At 45.0% G+C, this 15,247-nt stretch overlaps 1 protein-coding gene across 5 annotated transcripts in view; it reads left to right on the plus strand.

The window, feature by feature from the left end:
• The window catches only part of LOC147700662 (uncharacterized), a 334,569-nt gene extending 319,555 nt beyond the window's left edge, over window positions 1-15,014 (plus strand). For all 5 annotated transcript variants that reach the window (XM_086929722.1, XM_086929724.1, XM_086929725.1 and 2 more), the window contains 2 exons: window positions 4,917-5,020; window positions 10,053-15,014. In XM_086929722.1, the coding sequence (XP_086785848.1) occupies window positions 4,917-5,020; window positions 10,053-10,164 (216 nt within the window). In that variant the 3' untranslated portion in view covers window positions 10,165-15,014. The remainder of the gene's footprint in view (window positions 1-4,916; window positions 5,021-10,052) is intronic.
• The last annotated feature ends 233 nt before the right edge of the window (window positions 15,015-15,247 follow it).

The following is a 15,247-nucleotide window of genomic DNA, read 5'->3' on the forward strand; positions in this document are numbered from 1 at the left end:
ACTGGGAAAGCGATGGGGCCAAACGGCCTACCCGTTGAACTCTACAAAACACTATCACGACAAATAATCCCCTACATGCTCCTGATGTATAATGACTGCCTGTCGAGAGGTGAGCTCACGGATGACCAACGGCTGGCCACCGTTGTCTTAGTACACAAACCCGGTAAACCACCTGACCAAACTTCTTCCTATAGGCCGATCTCCCTCATGAATGCGGATGCTAAAGTCCTGGCGAAAATTCTGGCGCTACGACTACAGCCCCACCTTACAGACCTAATACACCCGGACCAATCGGGCTTTATGCCTGGTAGAAATACATCACTTAATCTACGGCGCATTAATGGAGTCCTACATCGTATCCCCCTGTTACGGGAAGACGCAGCCATTCTCTCTCTTGACGCAACAATGGCCTTCGACCTGGTGGAATGGCCATTCCTATTCGCGGTCCTCAGAAAGATGGGCTTCGGCCCTAAATTTTGCAGTTGGGTTAAACTTCTCTACACCGAGCCGATGGCACAGGTGGTAGCAAATGGCCACACTTCCCGCACATTCGCACTGGGACGCGGAACGAGGCAGGGATGTCCTCTATCCCCGCTACTCTTTGCCCTTATACTTGAACCCCTGGCGATGCAGGTACGAGTAGACCCCATAATTAGAGGGATCACATGGGGGACTGGATGGGAGGACCGCATCTCCCTCTATGCGGACGATGTATTGGTTTATTTGATGTCCCCCACCCATGCACTGACAGCTTTGATGGACCTACTCAGGGCCTACGGCGAGGTGTCGGGCTACACCATTAATTGGACCAAATCGCTTCTTTATGTCCTACGAGGCCATACACCGATGTTGCCCCCAGACTGCACCCTACAGACGGTCACCAGGGGATTCAAATACCTGGGAATCTATGTCACGCCACAGGAACCCTTATTCATGGAAGAAAACGTAATGAAACCGCTACAGAGGCTAAAATCCGATGTCACACACTGGCGCTCTTTACCGCTTACGTTGCTGGGGAGAGCCGCATTATTTAAGATGCTATCACTCCCTAGATTTCTTTACGCGTTGCAAAACACACCCTTTCCGGTCCCTCTCACCTATTTTAAGTCCATAGACACAGAAATCTCGGCACTCCTGTGGGATGGGAAGCCAGCCCGTATAGCACACTCCAAATTAATCCGATCCTGGTATGACGGGGCGATCGCCCTACCCAGCGTTAAATTGTATTATTGGGCAGCAAAACTAATAGCGATTGATCAGTGGTTACACGCCCCACAACTGGACCCAGCCTTCCGCCTTGACCGAACTGTGCTACCACCTGACCAACTCATGCGGGCACTATACACGAACAAACAACGCCACACTTTTACGGGCCCAACAGCCCACACGATCAAAAACTGGCACGCAGCACAGAGAGCCCTGGGATGGGAGGGAGTGCTTACGCTCGCCACGCCACTTTGGGACACGCGGCGTCTAGGTACCCTAGCAAACACAAAGGGCTTCCGGCAGTGGGACTTAATTGGTATCTCCAAAATCGGGGACTTATGGAAAAAAGGTGAAGTTGTCACCCTCCCAGCCCTCAAAGACAAATACGGGATGGCAGACACCGAACAGTATCGCTATGCACAAATCAAGCATGCACTACAGGGGGCAGTTTCAACAGGAACCCAACTGCCTGAATCCTCCCCCCTGGAGGATAGACTCCTTACTGAATGCCTAGACAAAAAAGCCATCCCCCTCACATATCGTAAACTTATCAATAACATGCCCGACCCCACGGCTGTCCTCCGGAGCAAATGGGAAATAGAACTAGGGGACATAGAGGATGAAGATTGGCTATACGCTCTAGCATCTGCCAGGGAGGCCTCCATCCCATCACGACTCAAGCTAGTGCAATTGAAAATATTACACAGAATATACTACTCCCGCACACTCCTACACCGGCTGGGCCGCATCCCGGAACCTATCTGCCTGCGAGGGTGTGTGTCCCGGGCACATTCTTTCACATAATATGGGACTGCCCCAAGATCCAATCTTATTGGGGCCAAATACTCTCTGAAATATCATAAGCATGTGGTGTTGAACTACCAAGAGAACCTAGATGCTGTTTATTGAATATTTGGTCGCCCACTGACATGAATCGGGGAAAGCAAACATGGGCAACATTGGGCCTAGCCCTTGCTAAACATTGCCATGAACTGGGGCTCAGGTGTGGGACCCACATGCACACAATAGGGAAGAGATATGGACACAGCTATTCTGGCAGAAAAGGCAGTGTATGTTCATCGAGGATGCCCCAAAAAATGGACTAGGATATGGGGGAAATGGAACGAATACAGAGGGCAGCTATTCGACCCACCACAAGAACTGTCCGATCTTGAAAATAGTCCATGAAGAAGATACCCCGAGATGCTAATGATACGATGACCTGAAGTTATTTTTGCCGAAGAGAGGGATAGAGACCCTATATAGCCCTTACCCTGTTGGGTGGGGAGAGATCAAATGTCAATGATACGAAGATGTCACTCTTTGATGAGGATCTAATTTCAGGAGCGCCCATGGCCCGATATGTTGGAGAAATTCTAGACTTGAATAGAAAAGTAATGACGTCTGCCTGATGTATGAAACGGAAAGGTATGTTGCAAAGAATATATGCATGTATCCTGTTACTTAATTGAAATGCCAAGTGTTATGTATAACATGCAAAAGCCAATAAAATATGGTTTAAAAAATGAAAAATACGAAGTTCACCTCGAAATACTCTAATATCCTTTACCTACCATGTACTAAGGTCGCTCGAGACGCCTCTATTTGAATCGCCGCCGGTCCCCCGGGTTGTCGGCAGATAGGCCGTGTATGATTGACTGCTGATCTCATTAAAACTCGCTGGGTTGTAGGCACACAGCTGTGGTACATGTGTAAAGCTCAATAAAGCCTTTTGAACTTCAAAAAAAAAGAAGGACTAGCTAAGACACACAGGACGAAGGAGGTCATAATTTACTCCAACGCGTCCGCTTGCCTTTTTAGTTGCTAACAGGGGCCCAGTAATTAAAGTCTATCCATATACCCTCGGGTACTGGGACCCACTGTATAGCTTTTAATTGTCACTTTCACATCCCCCAACACTGCACACTCAGCGAGTATACCAGCTCCTCAGTAATCTGGAGTCGCAGCACACCCGGGACACATTCGGTGTCACTGTGGTGGGCCCGATGATGAAGCATGCCACCAACTAGGTTGGTGGGTGAGGGCTTCATGACCAAACCAAATGGTTTGCCAACATGCGTACCCATTGAGTCCTTTCACATAACTTAGCTAGTCCTTCTTGATAAACTATAATAGTAAATGATTGACATTTAACAGGTGTACTGGCAGCTACAAACTCTCAGCACGTACATTGCTTTTAGCTGAGTTAGGAAGTCAACTAAAATAGATAGCACAGGCAGAAAAAAGACGAGCAGCAGAGGAAGGGAGAATTGCATAGCTTACAAAATGGATGCCTCAACCAAGATGGCTTCAGCTTATGCTAATGGAAATTATTTCCAATTTCCACAACTGCTTGAACTTTACGTGCTTCCTAGTGGTAGTTTAATGAGAAGTTGACCTCATTGACACTAATTTGGCCTTGTGTTAAAATGTTCCGAATATTGATTCTCGGTCAAGCTGAACATCTTGTAATATATTGTTTTATATAAATCAATCTTTGCCTTTCAAAAAACTCATGATTTCTTCAGTGCAAGAAGTGAGAGCTCTATTAATTATTATGTGGAAATACAAATGATGGACTAATCTGATTAGGACAAAGTAACTCTCTGTTTACATCACTGAACTACACATGTATTTACTCATCTACCTGATGAATTATTCCCTTGTGGATAAGTAAAGAACTGAAAAACTAGTAAATAAAACCTTTGAATGCACTGCTGAAAACTGGCCTTCCCTGGTAATATGAGGAGATATTTGTATACTGATAACAACCAATCCAGTTAAGCAAAAAGTGTGTGATTAAATGTAAAGTTTGGAAGTGAGATCAGAGCTAATAAGCTGATCCCTTAGGAATGTTAGCCCTCCACCTAACCTCCCACATTTTCATAACAAGCCCTTTCAGCTTTGGCTCCTGATTATCCTTTTCTACAGGTATCATAACAATTTGTATGTTGCACTCACTTTGACAAGCACCAGAAGGTGTGTCACAATTCCAGTAATTTTCTTGTAGAACGGACTCCTTGCACTTTTGGGCCACCTTTGGCCCCTTTCTCATACCTTGGCTAAATAACACAACTCACTTCTATTGCCTGTGGTCCCTAGAGCTATAAAGCCATAGTGCCTTCACTCAGGCTCACCCTTTTCAATGAAGGACTTGAAGTCTGATGAATCCCAGCTTCTAGTTGCAGCTATAACTAAGCATGTCCTCCAATCTTCCATATAGAGATAGCCACACCACCATTCCTCTATACTCCAGATTCCACAGCTCGCCCATTTATAAGCACCCCCCCCTGATTAATTCCCATCTAGAGCTTGACTTGGCTTTAGTTCAGATTACTTTCCTCATTGCATCTTTTCATGTCCTCTCACTACACCAGGTTCAAACAGCCAATTAATATCCCTCCTATTTGCACCTGTATCTCGTTACTTGCTATATCCTCTTACACTATATGTCCCAAAACTGTCTCTATATGTACGCTGCTACATATTTTCATCTTGTATTCTATAACTGTCTGGTTCCTGACGTACATTGTTTGCAGCAATATGTATGAATTTTGTTTTTTCGGGGAGGGGCTATTTCACCCTGCAGTGTCCCATGTGCTGTTACCTTCATGGCAATAGTTAACTTAAAATCATTTCATATGGATATAAGGTCACTTGAAAATGTTGTGTTGCTAAGAATAATGTGCTTTATTGTGCTTTCTTTGCAGAGCGAACTACTCAAAGAATACGGTAGGAGATATCCATGGATTGGTCTTTATAAATTGGAGGAAGAATTCCAATGGTTGGATGGAACTAGTTGGAACAGCACTGTGTAAGTTCCAGGTGTACATTTGCATTATTCCACACTTGTGTAAGCAAGAACCATTGTAGAAATCGCATACACCTCTAGTGCGTCACGTACTTCGCCCCCCAGGCCTGCACACCATTCTCCCCCTCCCCCCAGGATACCTAATACTGGCCACTGCTGGACTGCGTTGCCGGTGCACCAAAGGCAAGCCTATCTGCGCCCAGCACCAGAACCCCCGGTCCAATGCTACTCCAGCTCCGCTCTCCAAGGAATGGGCCCAGGACGTCTCAGTACCCTATGCTGCACCTGCTCACCCATAGGCACCGAAGGAGTTTTCGCTTACCTTCACCTGCAACTCCTCGGAACCATGGGCCCCTACAAAGACCACCAACTACCAGCCCAAACTTTGATGCATTCTACTTAACATCCGCACCCTGACCAAGCACGCCATCTAACTCTGGGACTCCATCACCACCATCAGCCCGACATAGTATTCTTCACAGAGATCTGGCTCAAGGACCCTTCATCCGCCAACATAGCCACAGCCACTCCAACTGGTTAAAAATTGACCCACAAGGACCGGCCAGACAGACATGGAATCGCCATTATTCACAAGGACACGTAGAGGCTCACCACCTCTGAACCCTGCTCCCCTGCCCAAACACGTAACACCTCAACTTCACGGCAACGCCAATTGAACAGTCAATGGCACCCTCATCTACAGACCATGAGGACCGTGACCCCCTTCTGCAACACCGTATCTGAAATCACGGCCCCCTTTGCAGTGGAATCCAGACATTACCTCTTCCTCTGCGATCTCAACCTCCACCTCGAAGACCTCTCAGACACCAACTCGACCACCCAGGTTGACACCATGGACAAACTGGGCTTCAAACAGATCATCACCGACCCCTTGCACAACACGACCACACCCTCAACCTTATGTTCACATTCAGTGACAAGATCCAGTTCAGCCACACAACCGAGCTCACCTGAATGGAACACAGCATTGTCCATCTCACCATCAATGTCGACTGACAGGCCACCGTCACTCTGCCCCCCCCACGACCCACCCCAGCTGGAGCACCATTACCGAGTCCCTATGGAAGACCACCCTCAACACCACCATGCTGCACACATAAGACGGCATCAATCAAGCTGCCGCCCACCTATCTAAATGAATCTTCTCCATTGCCAACTACATTGCTCCCATCAAAACCCTCAGCAACAGAAGAACCAACAAGCACGCCAACGGGTTCACCCCCAAACTCAAAGCTGAAAAACGCAAAAGCAAACCTCTGGAGAGACGCTGGCACACCAGCAGAGACCCCGTTGACCACACAGCCTTCAAGACAGCTCTCAAACACTACCACCACCCCATCAGAGAAGCAAAGTAAGCCACAATCGCCACCAGCCCAACAACCGCACCATGAACTTTTCCACAACGTCATAGAACTCTCCTCCCCTGACACCATCAAAAACTCCATCCAGCCCTCCCAGTCCCTCTGCAACTCACTCACCGACCTCTTCCACACCATGATTGCCAACATCTACAAAAACTTCAAACCCCAACCGCCGCAGCCAGACCTCTCCGCTCCTCTCACCATCCTCCCTCCCAACTTCCTGATGGACTGGACACCTCTCTGCACTGAAACCACAACATTGATTAAGTCCTCCATCCACCCCGGTGCTCCGACCAACCACTGTCCCACCTTACCCTCAAACTAAGATACAAAGGAATTGGAACACCACTCACTAGCATCAACAACTCAGCTTCAGCACTGCCACCTTCCCTGGAGCCTGGAAGCACGCAGGAGTCAGAACCCCGTCTTAAAAAACACACAGCGGACCCATCCGACCTCATAAACTACTGCCCAATCTCGCTCTTCCCCTCCCCAGCCAAGGTACTATAGTAAGCCGTCAACTGCCAACTCACCGACTACCTGGAATCCAACTACCTGCTTGACCCCTCCCAATCTGGTTTCTTCTCAAACCAACGTACAGAAACTGGCCTTATAGCCACCACTGACAATGTCAGAGCCATCCTTGACTGCGGTGAGTCAGCAGGCCAGATGCCCCTCGACCTGTCAGTGGCCTTCGACACTGTCTCCGCTCACCTCCATATCCAAAGACTTCATCTCATCGGCATCTATGGTAACGCCCTCAATCTTCTATCCTCATTCCTCTCTGGACACACTCAGAGAATTTGCCTCCCACAATAAACCTCTTACCCCAAGAGCATCATCTGCGGCATACTCCAGGGCTCCTCCCTCAGCTCCGCACTGTTAAATGTATGCATGACGCCTCTGGCACCCATCGCTCGCAGCCACGGTCTCAACATCACCTTCTATGCTGACGACACCCAGCTCATACTCTCCCTCACAGTGACATGGACGCCACCAGAGCAAACTTTCGGAACGCCATGATCAACTGCCTCAGACTCAATGCCGACAACACCGAAGGAAGACTCCTGGTGGCCATCTGCCCTCTAATCAGCAATGCCTGCAATCTCAGAATCATCCTCGACAGTGACATCATGAGACGGCAGGTCAACTTCATGGCTTCCACCTGCTTCAACAACCTCAGAATGCTCTGCAAAATCCTCCTATGGATCCCAACCGACACCCAAAAACAAACACTCAGGCACTCATCACCAGTCGACTGGACTACGGAAATGCTCTCTACGCTGGAACCACCACCCTCCTCCTCAAACGTCTCCAAACAATCCAGAATGCAGCAGCTAGAATCATCCTTGACCTACCCAGACATTCCCACACCACCCCTTACCTCCATTGCATGCACTGACTCCCATCAAGAGATGCCTTATCAAGCTGCTCATGCACACCTACAAAGCCCTCCACGACAGAGGACCGGAATACCTGAACTGCTGCCTGACCTTCCACCAGTCCATCAGACACCTGTGGTCTGGCTGCCTGGATCTCGCCACCATCCCCCTCATCCATTGTACCTGAGCCGGAGGTCGCGCCTTCTCTCACCTTGCAGCCAAAACCTGAAATGACCTCCCCACCCACCTCCGAACCTCCACCTCCCTCACCGGTTTCAGGAGTGGACTCAAGACCTAGCTGTTCGAGTAGCTCCTCCTCACGCAGCGCCTGGATAGCCCTCTGGGTGAAAAGTGCACTCTACAAATGTGGATTTAATAATTGATGCATCTGTTCCCTGGACCTCACCTTCTGTGAACGGCTAACCCTTGCTGCTCACAGACTTCAGCTGTGCGTCGCTAGATTTCCCACAGGCCCTGCTTGCAATCTGCATACTCTATGCCCAACCTACCCTGGGTGGGCAATCCAACTTTCCATTGTAGTTCAAAGATCCATTATCAGGACTAAATTTTGTCATAAAAGAATCACTTTATTAATCATGCACATGAGGCAATCCTTTTGTCACAAATCCATGAAGGAAATCTTAAATGCTATTTCCACTCATCTCTCAGAGTTCCGCTCTGGCTCAAACCAACTTGCGACCCATATTAGGTATGGCGTTATGTCTCCTATTGTATGTAATGAAGGGAACATTTGTATGGAAGACATAGTTGAACATTTTAAGGCCTGGGCAAAGTTAGCAACTGCACATTACCCCTACTATACAAAAGACCCCCTGCTAATGTGATCAGGACACTCTCTACCACTCTTGATGCCTCTACATAAGTACCGCTCCTCCACAATTTCCTGCTTCACTCAACTTTGTCTTTACTTAACCTCTCTATATTTTTATGCTGTAATTCTGTCAGTCCAACCTCTACCTCATTACTCCCTACCTTGTCTGTCTTGATTTCATTTCTCTCTCTAGATCTTGTCTCTCTATCCCCACTCTTCCCACTCCTCTGCTGCTACGTAGCCTCTCTATTTGTCTAAGCATCTGTTCACTACCTCATCTCTCTGTCTTTGTACTCCCTTTCTTCCACTTTTCCCTGTACCTCACCGCTCTCATTATTTACTTTGTTCTCTCTATGTTTCCTCACAGCTACCTATATTTCACTGTCTGGCATTACCTCTTTCTGTAACTCTCATTTATGCTTCTCTCTCCACTCAACTATCCAGAAAATCACAAGTACAAACTACAGCTGTGTGAGATCACAGGACTTTACAATTGGTTGACCAGTAAAAGGTGGTCAGGACCAATGTGACATTCCATTATTACAGGCAGTACCATTGTTACTTAGAGTAATGAAGAAGTAGCTCATGTCCCAAGCATCCTTATTTACTTTTCCCAGAGCCCTTAGAAGGCTCCTTCTCAATTAAATGTTTTGGACACATTTAAGGCAGGACACACAGCGAAAAATCTTTGCAGAATGTTGTTTTAGACAGAAATAATGGAAGATAGAAAAGTGCATGTTTCTTTTAGCAATGACAAAACTGAAAGGGTTTATACAGGCCTTGTAATCTGTTAAAAAAGGGGCAGATTTGTCAACATTTTGCACTTGTGCAAAATCATGAAAAATAAGGCAAATTGGAGAAAAGTGTTGATAACGTGTTTACTTTTCAGAGTAACATGTTTGTGTGCTAGAGGGAAGCCTTTAAAGTAACACGCATAGTGTCTTGAGCTGCTTTTCATTACTTTACATTGAGGGGATTCCCAGGACTGGTACACACACATTACTGTACTACATAAGGCAGGCGCTAAGTAGGGGAAATATTTTAAATTCTCCTTTAATATTAGCCTAAACATAGTACTTTGTTCTGGCAGGATACCTGTAAACACAAAACATGTGCTAGTCATTTCTCAGATACATTTGCTCAATAGTGCAAGGGTATGTATATGGCACCTGGCATCCACTTTGTGTGCAGCACTATACCTAGTAAATATAGGTCTCTGCTGCTTTCTCCCCCAGTGTAATATAGCGCAGCAACTTTTGTGGCTAGGCTGCATGGCCAATAAACTATTAAATGCTTAGGATCTGTGTGTTGTATTTTATGATGCTTGCCCTGAAAGGAAAATAAAAAGTAGAACAGCGGAGCAGGCATATGTCGGTAAATTGAATTAACATATCTTGTTCTAAATGCAGGTTGTCAAACTCCTGTTCTTATCATTTCAGTTTCCCCGTAATTGGATATGGTGACTGCGTCTACCTGAGGAAGGATGGATTTTCTGTAAATGAATGCACCATGAGACGGAGTTCCCTTTGTCGAAGAAAACCATGCACCTGACTGCAATGTTCCATCGGTTATCCTGTGATGCCCAAAGTGTGTTCTTTTTTTGTGTCTGTTTTAACACCTGAATGGATGTTGACTCTGCAAATGTTGCTAGAATTCTATATAATAGAAGAACCCCTAATACTATTTCATCCTGCTATGCAAAGAAGGTTAAAGAGTGTATGACTTGAAACCTTATAAGATACACAATAGTTAAAAAGGAACAGTTGGTTTGTAGCGTGAAATCCGTTCCCCTACAGAACTGTGCATAGAGACCTGGAACCTCGGTGAATTAGGATGGCCCAAAACTCACCTCAGTACCCAAAATCCCCTTACCGAGCTAGCTACAGTGTCTCATTGGTCATAACAAACTCCCAATGCTTAGACAAACCAGAACATGAACTTAGATTACCTCAGGTATCGTGGAACACATGAACACTCTTTCGCTATATAATCATTTCAAACCAGAACGTGGAGTAAATGAGGACACGTGCATATTTGAAATATTTATTTACTAATGCAGGGTTCTCAAACGCAGTATCTTATATAATACAAGCAAACATATAATAAGTAACAAAGTTATCAGCATAGTTATCAGTCCATAAAAGGCAAATGGTGAAAGCATACTAAGATGCTGTAATGAATAGGAATTAACAATACCTAATTCTCACCCTCCCTATTTAGCATAGTATATTTATATCTATGAAGGTCTTATTTGGGTTTTAGCAGGGCGGGCCCATACCTCAAAATCTCAGTGGCAGAGGATCACATCATCTTCCACCAGCTCTCTGCATGCGAAGCAACATCAAGTGTGTCTCGTGTGTTTTCAGCACAACAATATAAAACCCGCTTAGAGCCAGATTTTGGCAGCAGCATGTGTGTTATGTCTATGGAGGTGCGAAGATCAGACCTCACAACAACACTGTGTTGAGTTATCCTTTGAGCTTTCAGCACTCACTGTGCAGACAGTGTACCAAGCAAAACTGATATCAGAGCAATAACATACTATTTCTCAAGTAAATAACGAAGCTCTTCTGGGTTGAAAGCTAAAACAACAATTATGTGTTGTGTGCAAAATGAAGCAAAAGGAAAAATGGCGTTTAAACATTTAATAATCTCATGCTAACTTAACACAGTATATAGAAACCAAATAGCTATATGACCCCCCTCCCCCCCCCCAATGATCCGAGCACGGTCAAAAATTAAGGTAAGGTAAGACCAGAATAGGGGCATAACTTGAAAGTAGAGTTCAATAATAATGAGCTAAGCTAATCTTTCAAAAGCAGATATGATGGCCTACAGCGGCCAATTAAAATGGTCTAAACGTTTCAACACAAGGCCCACTTTTGTATAAGTCAATAGGCCTGGGGTGTAGAAAAAGAATCGTTTGTAAGCAAAAAGCACCCTGAAAACAAACAATCAGGTACGTGCTTAATAACAAAAGTCTCCAGGGCTTCTCAGGATAGGACTAATATGCAAAATATGCAGCAACAGCCTCCAACATGAAATCACTGTCGTCATCCGAAAACAGTTCAGCCATCCAATTAAGTAGTGGGAAAGAACATACGTGCTCCTCCAGCACTGGATCCTCTAGCATCATCAGAGGACAACTCGGTGGGTTCTCAAGAAAGCTCTGTGCCAAGAACTCATGCGCTGCTGCGAGTATGTCCCACTGACCCATTAGTCCATGCATCCCTGCCAGGGCCATAATCCTTTCGCCAGAAGAAACCAACTCATGAGCAACTACGGGGCTCATCAGATGATTAAAATCGACGTCAGGAGACACCGTCATGCAGAGACACAAATCAAGAGCCCAGTCGAAATCGCAACTCAGGCAATGAAACACAGGCTGGGCACATGTGAAATAGGAAAACCGAAACGATAATCCAAATGCCGTGCTTAAAGTCGCAAGCGGCAGTGTGCCATAGTAATCAAGCATCCGGTTGCGAAACAGTGGCAGGAGGGGCTTTGCGGCTTCTAACGCAGGACGGGCATCCATGTTTCATAAAACAAAATATCACCAAAACGCCCGCAGCTAATGCTAGCAAAACAGGGAAGCCACCAAACAGACTTGAAAATATAGAATGAAAGAAGGCAGGGATGACTCCAAATATTTTCTCGAATGAAGTCACGAGACCACTGCTAACTATTCTAAGAAAGTGAGCAAGGCCCGAAGTGGAGGAGGCATTAAAGATTTGATGAACCAGATCGCTGAAATGTAACGGCAAATCAGTATTTAAAAGCGCCTGCACCTCTGTGCGCGTGTTAGCTATGTGAGGGACGAATGGTTCTCGGGCTGAACTCAGGGCCACCTCTTTTTGAGACAAAAGGGCTCTTATTCTACTCATACCATTGAACTCTGCTTTCAAGGTTGGGATGCGCGGCCAGATGGAAACATCTGAATTCCCATGCGTAGGGGGATATAGAACGTTTTTGCAACAGACAACACATTCTGATACAGTTACCACATAAGCGATACCTTTAATTAACCCACAACACTCTTCGTTATTCAACAGTAAATAACTACCGTTCGCCAGTAATGTGAAAGTGGGAACGATTGCGGGAACCGGAGTGCCTTTCAAAACACAGGCTAAATTAGGCCGGTCCTGATTACAAGAACCATGTAACTGGATGTGTCTGCATATCAATGAATAGTCAGGGGACTCTGTGCATTCCTCCCCATTAAGATACACTTCTTTCTCGTCTTTCAGGCACCTATAAGTGAATGGAAGAGACCACGCCTCGTGGAGGAATGAGCTACCTAATGGTTCATATCTCCCTATCGCAATATATTGCATACAATTAGTAAACTTGTATAAGGCAAATGGTAATGTGATTAATCCGTGGATAAGCCACGTTGCAGCAGTGGCCTCAGCTACAGAGAACGGTAAAGATTCCAACCTCTAAATGTGTAACATGGAAAAGGATGCGTCACGCATTGAAAGCAGGCGCTGTTTGTCAGTCAAATTAAAAGGGGCAAAGAGGGAGGACACATTCATGTAATTCCAGGGCACTCTACCTACCTTAAGCGTCTGCAGGGTTTAAGGTAATTGATTCTGACCATGGTATAACACAGACACTTCATCATTTACTATATCAACAACAGACGATACAATAAAATTCAACATATAGATGCGGGAAGAAAGCATGTTAATACTGTTGTCGACAACTGCAAGCACCTTTTCCAAATCAGATTGATCAATAGCTCTTAGGCGCTTAGCAGCCTCAATTTGTGAAAGTTTCCAGATTTCATTGTAAACTGCATAATTCCACCGTTTAGATCTACCACTAGCCGGGCCCTTTATGAAATCATTTAAATCCACATTATCAGGTAACTGGGATAGATGTAATTTAACTGCAGCTAATGTAGAATGTTGTAGCCAATTCTGACATAATTTGCCCACTGAGTAAGTGGTGACAATATGATCAGTATCAAAACGGGGATCAGGCCTGACTTGGGTAAAACCTTCAGTTAAACCCAAAAAGCGACGTTGGCAAGAATCAGAACTTCTGTGCCACATCAGCCAACCCTTCGGATCCAAACTGGATACATTAAAGGATGAATTGTGCAATAATGTTTGCAATTCTCGAATGGAAAACTGTGTGAAATTATTCCAACTGGAATATTCTTCTAAAACAGGAATAGTAGGGGTATTTCCATTTTTTTGAAGTAGCCAATCCAAAGCATGTTGTCTGGAAAATAGTAGAATTTAAAAACAACATATTATTTAGGATGAGACATGCACGGTGCAAAGCCTCAGTGCCTTGTACCTGCCAACTTTTAGAACCCCAAACCGATTTAAGGTCAATGGTTTCCTTCCATAGCTCGTAGCCCTCTACAGCTAATTTGTCTAGAAAGGACTTCGAATACAACAATTTAGTATCGGTAAGTCTAACTTTGGACATGGACTTCTGTGTCATTTTAAAATAAAAGGACTCAGGACTTGTTTGATTAAAGTCGGTAAAATAAGTGTACTTCTTTAAAAATGTACTGGAGCTGCCTTGTAATGGTGCTGGGCAATGTTCCCACTGTGTGTAATTTACAGTACCCCTTCTGGAACTCGTTTTATGCAGAAAATGGTTACCAAAATGTTGAAAGCAAAATAAATCACCATAATTAGCAGATTCTAAATATAAATCTTCAGCATCAAAGGCAGCAAAATATTTCAAATCAGAGAATAATGATTCTACGGCCTGAACATCCCAATAATCAGAACGTATGTTTTGTTTCACCACATCCCCCATGTTCACTCTGAGTACATTAGGGACATTAACCACTTCAGTAGGGCCATGGATTTGAAATTTAACTCCATCCCACACAATCCCATCAAGAACAGGCCAAGCAGTGATGTTAACAAAATGTAAGTCTCTCTTCAGTCTGCGTTCTGTATGTGACAAGGAATGTGGGGCCAAAGTTCCATTTAGATGCCGAATGCAAGTTCTTTCCTCGACATAGTGTCCATCGATGAGACAAAAAAAATAAAATACAAAACCAATTGACATAAAAAGTTAAACTGAAAAAAAGTAAAATTAACAAAGGAGGGAGGTAGAGTAATGAAGTAGGATTCTTACTCCACGGGCTTACATACATAAACAAGAGGAATCCTACTAGTAGGGAAGTGTTACCCACAGGGGTGTGTGGTAAATTAATTCAATATTACCTCATCTCAGAATTTCTATACTTAATAATCATAATTTCAGTCAAAGCAAGGAGAGGAGTCTGTGGTGCTCGAGTAAAAAAAAGGGTCCAGTAACTCGAGTTAAGGGGAGAGCTCCAGCACCAAGCGGGTACAGGAGTGGTCTGCAGCTTTATTCACACATCAGAATATTTATACAGTTTTCAGTCAATAGGCAAAAGAAGAAAAGAGAAGTGACAAGAAAAGGGGAAGTGACAAGCAGTAATTTCCAACAGATGTGTCGAGGTAGGGGCGTGTCTTGTGTCTCGTGAGAAGGCATGTGATGTGTGGAAATGTGTTCTCTGTCAGTTGAAGGCCCTTACTCATTCGGGGGTTTATCTCTGGCTTAGAGTCAAGAACAGGAACCATCTTGTGTAAAACAGGAACTATCTTGCTGGTTCTGGGAATTGGCTGAACCACAA

Source organism: Lissotriton vulgaris, chromosome 7, assembly GCF_964263255.1.
Source record: "Lissotriton vulgaris chromosome 7, aLisVul1.2, whole genome shotgun sequence".
NCBI lineage: Eukaryota > Metazoa > Chordata > Amphibia > Caudata > Salamandridae > Lissotriton > Lissotriton vulgaris.